Here is a 10,723-nt window from a genome sequence, read left to right as displayed (position 1 = left end):
GTATTTCTTCTGGATCAGATTTCTCTCCCCTTGTGTTGACTTTATTTCAGGACCATGCCTGTTGGGATACAATGGACTACTGTCAACAAAGAATCCATTGAGTCTGGTACTGTACAATGGAATGACTTTGTAAAACACCTGTGGTGCATACAGGTCATTGGTATGGTCCACCATAGCTTTCCAAGGTGCTACCTCTGCATTAGGTGTGGGAGGAAAACCATACTTTTTCTCCAGGAGAATTGCCTTGCGACAGCTGGCCATCTGGCAAGTTTCAGGAGCACAATTTAAGAGGGGAAGATACAAACACAGATGTGCTTTCTCATGCAGCAAACATGGGGTATGATAGCTATTGGGTAGTCTTTCAGGGACCTTAACCTAAATGGGAAAGATCTTACACGCAGCAAACCATCCCCTCATGTTTATTTCCCCATTTCAATCATGCATGTCTGCCTACATAGCTTATTCATGGAGGGGAGACATAAAATGATCACTGCTAATGGGGAGATAGGTTTATACTGCCAGAGTGGCACCGTTTTTAGTAGTGTGTTCGAGAAGCTCCTTGTTCCAGTCTCAGCAGTCAGGAAATTCAGGCAGGGACAACAGACTTCTAGCACTTTTTCCCCTGTGAAGAATGTTATGTGGAGGAAGTATGAAAGTATGACTGGTTTTGTTGTTTATTTGTTAAGTCATGTCCAGCTCTTTGTGACCACATGGACCAGAGCACACCAGGTCCTCTTGTCTTCCACTGCCTCCAGGAGTTGGGTCAAATGTATGTTAGTAGCTTTGATGACACTGTCCAGCCATGTCATCCTCTGTCGTCCCCTTCTCCTCTTGCCTTCACTCTTTCCAAACGTCAGGGTCTTTTCCAGGGAGTCTTCTCTTCCCATGAGATGGCCAAAGCCTCAGCTTCAGGATCTGTCCTTCTAGTGAGCACTCAGGGTTGATTTCCTTTAAAATGATGAAATAAAACAGATTAAATATAAAAAAATTAGACACATTAGAAGGATATATTAGCAATGAACGTAGAGCAATTAGGACAATTTTTAACTAATATAAAGTCTATATATTACAGCAGGAGCTTCTCTCATTCTATGAATCTGCAATTCCAGTTGCTGGTGATTGGTCTTCAGGACTTAACGCACAGATTTCCTCTTAAGTGACTTCATTAAAGTGAAAAGTTGCCTTATTCAAGTCCCAGCAATGTTAATGGACTTTCAGCGCTCATTACAGGTTATTTCTAAGGTATGTTTCTAGCCTGAATTCAGCAGCTTCCCTGTATTTATCAAGAACATGAAGCTTCTGTTAGTAGAAGAGGTTTGATGAATACTGTACACATTACAAATCCTGCCTTTGTTTAGCATATTTAAAATCGATTAAAAAAATTCAGACTACACAATGCACAGGGAAGCATGGATTATTTTTTACTAAGTATATTTTTGATCGGAAAGCAAGGTGTTTTAATCAGCCATTTATTTCATTTCCTTGTGAAATCTATTTATTGTGAATTGTTTCAAGCACATGTGAATACCCCTGCCAATGTAAATTGTGCCTGTGGAGTTTGTCAAGTAACGGATGCCAGGAGCACAGGTTTCGGGCTGCAGGGAAAGTATGCAGTCTGAGTTGTTTTATTTTTTTTCTGTCTAAAATAACAAATTAGTTAAATAACAAAATAAAACAAATGGATTATTTAAAATAACACTGGCAGCGGTGAGTGGCTGTGAGAGGCAGGAAGATATTGCAAACTCATTCCATTTGAGGCTTTGTGTTGCACCCTCCACCTTGCACTTCAAGCCAAAGAGAATTATGGAATAGAATTAGAAGAATAGGATTGGCTTGTGCCCCAAGGCAAGCAGAAAGCATAGCTTAGGTTTTTAAAAACATCAGAAAAGAGAGCCAGCAAAGAGAGAAGAGTTGGGTGGGGAGGAAGTGCTCCCTTCTTCACAATCCTAGAAGCTGCTAGGCTTGTCAATTTATCTGAACAATTTTTATTTCCTCTTGTCGGACGCAGCTGCCCATTCCATTGCTTTGTCTCCTTCTCCATCCCCTCTGTGTGTGTACATGCCTCTATCTCTTTGTGAGTGAGTGCTCAGCTTCAGGGAAATCTTGCAGTTGGATTTGTTTTATTTTTTTCCTGTCTGTCATATTAAACTAGTGCTATTCCAGTTTGAAAGAAATAATAATAAAACATATTTAAAACAACATCACAGGAGCTTGGGTCTTTTAATTTTGTGGCTATTCTCACCATCTGCAGTGATCATGGAGCCCAAGAAAGTAAAATATGTCACTGCCTCCATATCTTCCCCTTCTATTTGTCAGGAGGTGATGGGACCAGCAGCCATGATATTCATTTTTTTGATGTTGAGCTTCAGACCACTTCTTGCGCTCTCCTCTTTCACCCTCATTAAGAGGTTCTTTAATTCCTCCTCATTTTTTGCCCTCAGAGTGGTATCATCTGCATATCGGAGGTTGTTGATATTTCTTCAGGCAAACTTAATTCCAGCTTGGGATTCATTCAGTCCAGCCTTTTGCATGATATATTCTGCACAGAAGTTAAATAAGCAGGGAGACAATATATAGCCTTGTCATACTCCTTTCCCAATTTTGAACCAATCAATTGTTCCATATCCAGTTCTAACTGTTGCTTCCTGTCTCACGTATAGATTTCTCAGGAGATAGGTAAGGTGGTCAGGCACTCCTACTTCTTTGAGAACTTGCCATAGTTTTTTGTGGTCCACACAGTCAAAGGCTTTTGCATAGTCAATGAAGCAGAAGTAGATGTTTTTCTGGAACTCTCTGGCTTTCTCCATAATCCAGTGCATGTTAGCAATTTGGTCTCGAGTTCCTCTGCCCCTTCGGAATCCCGCTTGTACTTCTGGGAGTTCTCAGTCCACATACTGCTGAAGCCTACCTTGTATGATTTTGAGCATAACCTTGCTAGCGTGTGAAATGAGCGCAATTGTACGGTAGATGGAGCATTCTTTGGCATTCCCTTTCTTTGGGATTGGGATGCAGACAGGTCATAGTGGAGAGTTCTGACTAAACGCGATCCACCTGGAGCAGGAACTGGCAAGCCACTCCAGTATCTTTGCCAATAAAACTCCATGGACAGAAACAAAAGGCAAAATTCTTAGGGGGTGGAGATTTTCAGAGTTGCCCCTACCGGGCTTGGTCATTTGAGGAGGGGACAGGGCTGGGTTTGTGGAGGGGACAGTGGCACCCCCACCAAGGCTTTATTGATGTCTGGCTGCCACACCACTGGGTACACTGTATTTCACTGTCTGTCCTGCGTTAGAGCAGCCCAGCATCAGTCATGGCTGGAAACCCCATGGGCACACAAAGTCACCCCCTCAGGCAGTGGAAAGGGGGTTTGAGGCTGAGACTCCACCCTAACCCCACTCCACCTGAAGGCAATGTGGGCAAGGCCCTTGCTGCAGGTCCCACGTGGTTGCATCCCAGCATCTGCCACCTGAGGCAGCTGCTTTGCCTCCACATGTCACAAGGAGAGAACATGCAACTGGCTGCCTCCCCATTGCTCCCTGGAGGTGCAGCCAGCCAGCTGATCCTATCCAGGTGGCCAGAGAGCTGACCACTGTTAGCTACCGAATAATGACATGAGTGGGGCTACCGAGGTCTGAGTCTCTGGCTGGCCCTGCTATTGATGACCAGATGGGGAGACAGGCACAGACACACCCTGGTGCATTGGAGCTGCAGTCTAGGGGGCACAATAATTGCTTTGCCCCTGGTGCTGGCAACCCATGTCATGCCACTGCTCTGATCAAAATTGGTGACTGCTGCATATCCACCATGCCTACTAGATTATGTTTTCCAGTACAAGTTAGAATTGCAAAACAGGAGACCACAGGATCATATATGCCGGTTGTTCTTTGCAAAACCATATTTGAGTAATGCGTTACATTTTGTGGTTATTTCTGCAACTGTGGCAGAGCAATTTACGATCACAGTGTGTGTGCAATGGGGAGGAGATACAACTCAGCAAATCAATATAATCAACAATATGAGCACCTTAGTGTCGCGGTTTGGTATCTGTCCTGAGGCATTTTGGCACACAGATTTACCAGGAGGTCAGAGGGGAAGGCCAAAAACAGTCAAGAAGGTGCCTAGTACAAGGCAGACGCACCAGATTAGAGCATCATAAGTCTTGCCAGCCATACCACCATCGATACTACCACCACACACACTGAGCTGTCAGTAAACTATTTAGACCCATTAGCTTCCATGAGCTGGAGATCTTACTTGGTGCCCTATATAAATGCAATACAGTACTCTAAACATAACAGATCTCATTGTGACAGAGGGACTCCCATCTCTCTCTCTCTCTCTCTCTCTCTCTCATTTTAAAAACCTGTATCTCCCTTTAGAAGTCTACAAGGCAATTTGAATACAATGAAGTTTTGTCTTCCCAAGTGGGACCTTTAGAGCATCTACTAAAGCAGATCAAGAAGATAGAGGTGTTGATTCCAGTTTGGCTGAATTCTTCTCAGAGGAGGGCCCTGGAACAAATGACATAGAGGAAACTGAAGCCACTGGTGATCCAGGTGTCACAGAGGGGGTTGCAGAATCCAGGCCCAGAGTCTCAGAGGACTTGCTTCCAAACCAAGAGAATAGTGTCGGACAACAGCACAGGTCACACAGGAACCAGTGCAGTGCCTGGCTCCAAGGGAGGTCTTCTTGGAAGAGCTGAGCCCTGGTGGGCCACAGGTCAGCTTAGCTGTGGAAGGCTCAATTGAAGCCCAAAGAAATTATTGCAAGTGTTCTCTGCTAGTCCCAGAAATCTGACATTCCATCAGAATCTTGAACCTTTTGACTGCAGGTGAATGACTTAGTCCGTATCTTGGTTTTCTTTTGTGTTTTTGCCATTTTGTTTGTTAGCTTCTTTTATCTTCAGGCCACCTGGCCTTGACATTGCTCCAAATACTGTCCCAACTATCCTCTGTTTCAGCGGACAACCTGGTAGGACTATGCTTTATGGCACAACTTTGATTATTATTTTGGCTTGCATTTTGATCATTATTTTGCCTACACTAGAGAACAGAACATGCCCATGCTATATATTTATTTCCACATATCAGATGGGACAGGACTGTGATTGTCACGACAGAGCTGTCCTTCAGAAATTATGTGGCATATACAGTACATACGGAAGTCCCCCAAGGCGGGAACTGCCTTGCAAATTGTGTGCATAATGTGGTGCTGGTAGGGAGAATCTCTGCTCTAAGAGGTGGGGATGCATTACATTTTAGTCTCTCCAATCCCAGGTTGTGCTGCCAGCTTCCCATATAATGTTATTCATTCGGCTGCCTGAGTTTGGTCTCATGATACTGGGCAAAATGAGTAACTTTGTACTGTTTATCTGAATTAATAGCTTGCAAAGTCTCTGTCCTGTTTTTCCATATACTTCATTATGATGCTCAAGCAAGATCCCCGTGCAAAAAAAGCATTTCACTTTTACAAAGTTTGCCTTTTGTAATCATCATCATCTTAGAAATGCAGAGCTGGAAGGGATCATATTGGTCACTGAGTCCTGCTTCTGTCAAGGAGGCACAGTGGGAAATCCACACTCCCAATTTCTGGCTCCTCAGTCAAATACCTAAACCACTGAGCTATCCAGTTTTCTATTAGGACAGGCACATCCAGACAGCAGGAGCAGACTTACTCCCTTTGCTGTACATTTGGCACAGTTTTCATCAACAAAAGAAACAAAATTGCTAGACACCCCTGGATTAAAATGCAGCTGATGCTTACATGCCAGCAGTGTCTCCAGGTGCATAAAGCCATGAGGGTTCTGCCACAAAAACTTGCAGCACAAAATGGTAAATGAGTACAGTGCTCTAGCCAATTAGCGATGACGACCTTGTCAAAAATATTCCCTTCTGTTCCCACTCTACTCCTTCCATTTTAGTCACATAGTCTTGAATTACTTGAAAGTAAGGGGTCCCAGGTGAAGCTGTAGCATCCAGGACAAGAAACCGCAGAGGAACAAAGTGCCTCCAAATATTTGGACCCTTGAGAGAGAGTAGCAGGAAAACACCCATAGCTCTCAGAGCACACACTCTGGGTGGTCTGGAGTGCAGTATAGCAGTTTATGCACAATGCCATGAAGGTCCCTGAAGCGGCAGGAAGCTCAGGCCTGGTGTCAGCACAGGAGGCAAGGGCTTTTCTGAGCCCAAGTGTGAAAGGAGGGTGTCCTGGTGAAGGTGTGCTCTCAGTGGGGGGGGGGCTTTCTCAGGAGCAGGAGCCATTTTGGTAGTGAGAGTTTCATTGACTCAAGTGCCCTCCTCCTGAGGACTTCATATGCTAAAGGCCTAGGGCAGAATTCTTTGTAGAAGTGAGACCAGTGCAGTTTCAATAGTCACTGTTTTGGGACAGAAGAGTTACTAGAAACAATGTCTAATGATATTTGGGCTTTGCCCACCACAACTTAAATTTCTGACTCCTGTTGTGACTCCTGTGCTGTGTGTGACCTTTTACAACTTGCTTGTCCTTTTCTACTTAGATTGAGCCATCCTTCTAAGACATCCTTGAGCTGTCCCACATCTTTCTGGCTCAGTGGTAGGGCCTGCATTCTTTTTGGCATGCTCGTTGTTTAGCCTGTTGAACCAGGAGATAGCAGCCTCAGCTTTCAACTGCCTATCATGGCTGCAGATTTCGAGGGAGAGTAAGAGAGGGAGGGAGGGAGGGAAAGGAGAAAACAAAACCACACTGATAAAGGGAGTGAGGAATGATGTAATTTTTTAAACTTCGCCTGACCCTCAAACAATCAGAAATGATTAACTGCAGCTGTTCAGATTTCACGGGATTGTTTGCTATTTGGATGGAAGGAACATGACAATTTGCACCTTGCTTCTCCCCCCCCCTCCCCTGGTCTAAAAAGACTTTTTGTAGCCTTTTGATCCACTCTACACCCAAAACAGCCAGCCTCGAAAGGTCCTTAGGCCCTTCCAATAATGTGTGTGGGAATAGAAGATCTTTTACTCTTTGCCTACTTCCTTATTCTGCCTAATGAAATGGCTACCCTGTGAGTAAATGTTTTTATCCTGCACACCAGAAAAACAGAAAAGCAGTAACTTGGAATATATGTGTTAATGGACGGCATGTATTTCAAACTTTAAAATGCTATAGAGAATTATTTGTTTTTTAAAAAGAGAACCCAAATAGATAATGCTGTTTAGATCATTTATTTATAAATCAAATAAAAATGCTGGAGGGTTTTCATCAGTTTACAATTGAAAGAAGTGATTCATTTCTAGTGATGCTGTAAGCAAGGGATAAAGAGGGATGGCTCTTCTTTGTCATAAATGTTCTTATTCATGTGCAGCTTCAGATTATCAGCAGTTTCCCATATGTTTCAGTCTAAGTCTTTTTCCACTCCGACTGGTGAGAGACAGCCAAGAAAAGAACTCAGTGTGAGAATCCAGAAGATGCAAAGTTTCACATTATTCAATAAATAAAAAGATTACTTGGCACTGCTAGGTTAGGCTAGGTCAGGATTAGGCACAACAAGCCTTTTTTGCTTGAAGAACTCTCTTCTGTCAACTGAACTCGGACATCTGCCAGTAGAATAAACTGGTGGCAGACCTGCTCCGCTGCCTTAGTTCAGCTAATAGAAGAGGTGGGGGTGGAGAATGGGCAGAGAGAGAGAAAAGCAGAGGTCCCCTAGATCTTACCTTACTCAAATTCAGGGATGCAGCTACAATACTGGCAAACAGTGAGGCTTGTGCAAGGGTAAGCCTAGGTAATCTCCAGCATCACTAGGCTGAAAGTGGTTTGGACTTGGTTCATCTTCAGTTGGACCCAGGTTGTTCACCATTTTGGATTGCCTTCTGAAGAAGGCAAGGTGAAATCTGTTCAATTTTTTCACTACTGATATGTTTCCTGGTGGCACCAAAAGGTGGAAAGACACCCCACACAGAGACATACACACGCTTCTGAGCTTCATTGATCATGACATTCTTTCAAAGTAAACATTCTTAAAACTGGGATCAATTGTAACATTTCTTTTAAATAGTCTGTATACAGAGCAGTGTTGTTCCCTCTTTTCAGATGCCCCTTGTGACTGAAACATGTACTCACATATATGCCTTGCAGAACAGGCACGTATTGCCATATGTTATGTTATCGGAACCACAAACAGGGACATACTTCGAAGTACATATTTCTCTTCGAGACTGATGACAATAGACCTATAGACAAAGCCAGTGCAAGTGGGATTAGTTTTTTCTTGATCAGAAAGTAGCTGGAAAGCATTAACATTCTCCGTCACCATGCTAGCTCAGCCTTAATTGTGATTAGTATTACAGTGGTAAAAGATCACTCTGAACTGTGAATGCAAGAAACCCAGCACTTGGGTACAGAACTTCAGAACATAGTTATCATCATAGTTACATTTTTTTAAAAAAATGACTTCTCAGAAATAATTAAGGAGTTGAGTTTCAGAGCATCATCCAATGTCAGCTGAGTCATTTCCACTGAGTTAAACAGACAGACCCATAAAGATATTTTTACTTAAAGATACCATCACAACTGCACAATAAAACTAGTGATGATGTCCTTGTTGAGATGCCATCATGAGATGTTGTAGTAATTGGCCACGGTATCCTCCTGGGCCATGTCTCCCTCGGGTGGGATTAGGAGGCCCTGTTCTACAAGGGCACTGGTCCTTTCTGGAAGGGAGAAGGTGGTGTGGGGAGGGGGGAAGCAACTCTTGTTTGATGCCGTGGCCATTGGCCTGTGAGGTCCCTCACGATTCTCTTTTGTCCCCTATGCTGTATCAACATGAAACCACTAGGAGATGTTGTCTGGAATTACTTATTATAGGAAGAAAAGAGTTACATCGCATAAGAATGATGATGTCCCCAGCTGCAGCTGTTTTTCAGAAATTAAACATTTCTGATCCTCTCCCAAATATCCCAAGGCTTCTGTGGGATCCCTTTAATTGTGGGTAAATTATTGGGAGCTGCAGAATGGAAAGTGAAGTGTCAATTTTAAAAATAGTAATTCCAGCAGCTTCTCCATGATGGAGTTTAGACCATTTCTGTTCTAATTTCGAAGGGTCACATATTCAGCAAACCTCTTTATGTAAATCCAAAAGTAGTCCTTAACATTCTCTCATACTCTGTCATATAGAAAAACAGAATGTGTGGCTTTCTGCAACATTAAACTGGTATCCATTTGTTTAAGCTACTGGAGGTAAGAATACATAATGAATACTCACATCCGTATATGTTCCTTCAAAAGTGGCATCTAAAAATAAAACATGCTATGTGTAACTATATATTGTACAAAAAATCCATAAGAATTCAATGGGAAGCATCCGTTTCAGTACAAGAAAATGATTTTAGAGAGTCACAGTGAGGTTCACCAGCATGCAGCTTAGGCTGCAAGCTAAATAGCATCATTTGGTCTGGGCATCCTACCATTATCAGGATGGCAGGCAAAGTACAGTGCCATTTACTGCAAAGCCCTCCCCATATGTTCCAGCAAGGCCTGTGAGCAAACAGGGATTTCCTGCAAAGATGTAAACCCAAACCTTACATAGCTTACTCCCTTCCTATTGGTAGGATTCAGAAGGAAAGTTGGGGGGGGGGGAAATGAAAGGCTAAAAATAAAAAAGGAATGAAAATCTGCCCAGCAGATCATAGGAACTCTATCATTCCTTCAGCCCACTTTGCCTCTTTTGGACTGTAATGCCTGTTTACCCTTAGTGACTGACCAGGTGACAGGAAGACAATGAAATCTGTGAGTGATTCTTTCATTAATAGACAAGTCTAAATATGCTGCTGCTTGTTTGCATAAGACTGATTGGAAACCTACTTAGAAGCATTGATCAGTGGAACTTGTGGCCATACAATCTGTCCTTCAACTTCCATTCGGTCCCATGTGGAGGTGATCAGGAAAGGCTTTAAGAGGATTGTGCTCCCAGCATAGAGAGTGGCAAGAACACTGAAGAATGGGCTGCACAGATACAGAGTATCTCCATGTGACAGAGGCAACCCATCCGGACAATTGTGTTCCAGTAATTAATTCAGATATTTATATGGAAGCCTTTGAAACGTTTCATATAGAAAAGGCCTTGAGAATGTCTAGAGATTATTGTCATTCCTTTCTGGGATTAAATGTATAATGGGAATCGAGTTGTAAAAGGCAAGTCTGTACAAAGAGGGGAACCCTGGCCATGGGAAATTCAGCTCACCTGAGTAGAGGAAGAACATCATCAGAGTGAGGAGCAGGAAACCTCCAAGGGCCTTCATGATCGTCTTAATGGGGTTTGTCCAAGGTGACTGCAATTACCCAGGCTGTAGGTGAGTCTTGGATTCTGGTGGTAGGCGCCTTCCTCGCATATTTATATATGTAGACACACACAGCTTAAATGTTTCTGCAGATTTTATGATGAAAGAGTCCTTTCCAAGGTAACATTTGAGTGCGGAAATAGGGGAGTACAAAGGTCTTGTGTTGCAACAATTTTGCAGCTTCCTTTTGGTTTAGAGCCCAGAATCCAAGGAAATTTGGCAACTAGTCTTTCAGTGAGGACCAAGTGGGGTTCTCCATGGACCACGTGGCATTGAGTCATCACAGTACATATATATTGTGGTCCTCAAGAACAATATTCAAGCTAAGAATGTATGTATCAACATTCCCTGTTAATCAAATGGCTATGTAAATTCTTCATCTATTTCTTAAAGATTGATACAATTTTCATGGCTGC

At 43.0% G+C, this 10,723-nt stretch overlaps 1 protein-coding gene across 1 annotated transcript; it reads right to left on the bottom strand.

Annotated features, from left to right (window-relative positions):
* Nucleotides 1–7,183: 7,183 nt before the first annotated feature.
* Nucleotides 7,184–10,410, bottom strand: LOC144586786 (ovomucoid-like). Its single transcript, XM_078385591.1, has 4 exons — nt 10,211–10,410; nt 9,233–9,261; nt 8,092–8,201; nt 7,184–7,392 (listed from the first exon to the last, which is right to left on the bottom strand). Exons 1-4 carry the CDS (start codon nt 10,266–10,268, stop codon nt 7,347–7,349), a joined length of 243 nt encoding a protein of 80 aa, XP_078241717.1. The 5' UTR covers nt 10,269–10,410; the 3' UTR covers nt 7,184–7,346.
* Nucleotides 10,411–10,723: the final 313 nt, after the last annotated feature.

This window comes from Pogona vitticeps, chromosome 2, assembly GCF_051106095.1.
Source record: "Pogona vitticeps strain Pit_001003342236 chromosome 2, PviZW2.1, whole genome shotgun sequence".
Lineage (NCBI taxonomy): Eukaryota > Metazoa > Chordata > Lepidosauria > Squamata > Agamidae > Pogona > Pogona vitticeps.
The sequence above is the reverse complement of the archived record's forward strand: the minus strand, read 5'-3'. Positions and strand labels throughout refer to the sequence as shown.

Excerpts from the sequence above, each read along its gene's own strand:
- LOC144586786 (XM_078385591.1), bottom strand. The coding sequence starts at position 10,268 with ATGAAGGCCCTTGGAGGTTTCCTGCTCCTCACTCTGATGATGTTCTTC. Across the intron at positions 8,202-9,232 it reads TTGAAGGAACATATACGGAT|GTCTATTGTCATCAGTCTCG; the intron begins GTGAGTATTCAT and ends CTTTGTCTATAG. Across the intron at positions 7,393-8,091 it reads CTGTTCTGCAAGGCATATAT|TCGGAGTGGAAAAAGACTTA; the intron begins GTGAGTACATGT and ends GTCTCTCACCAG.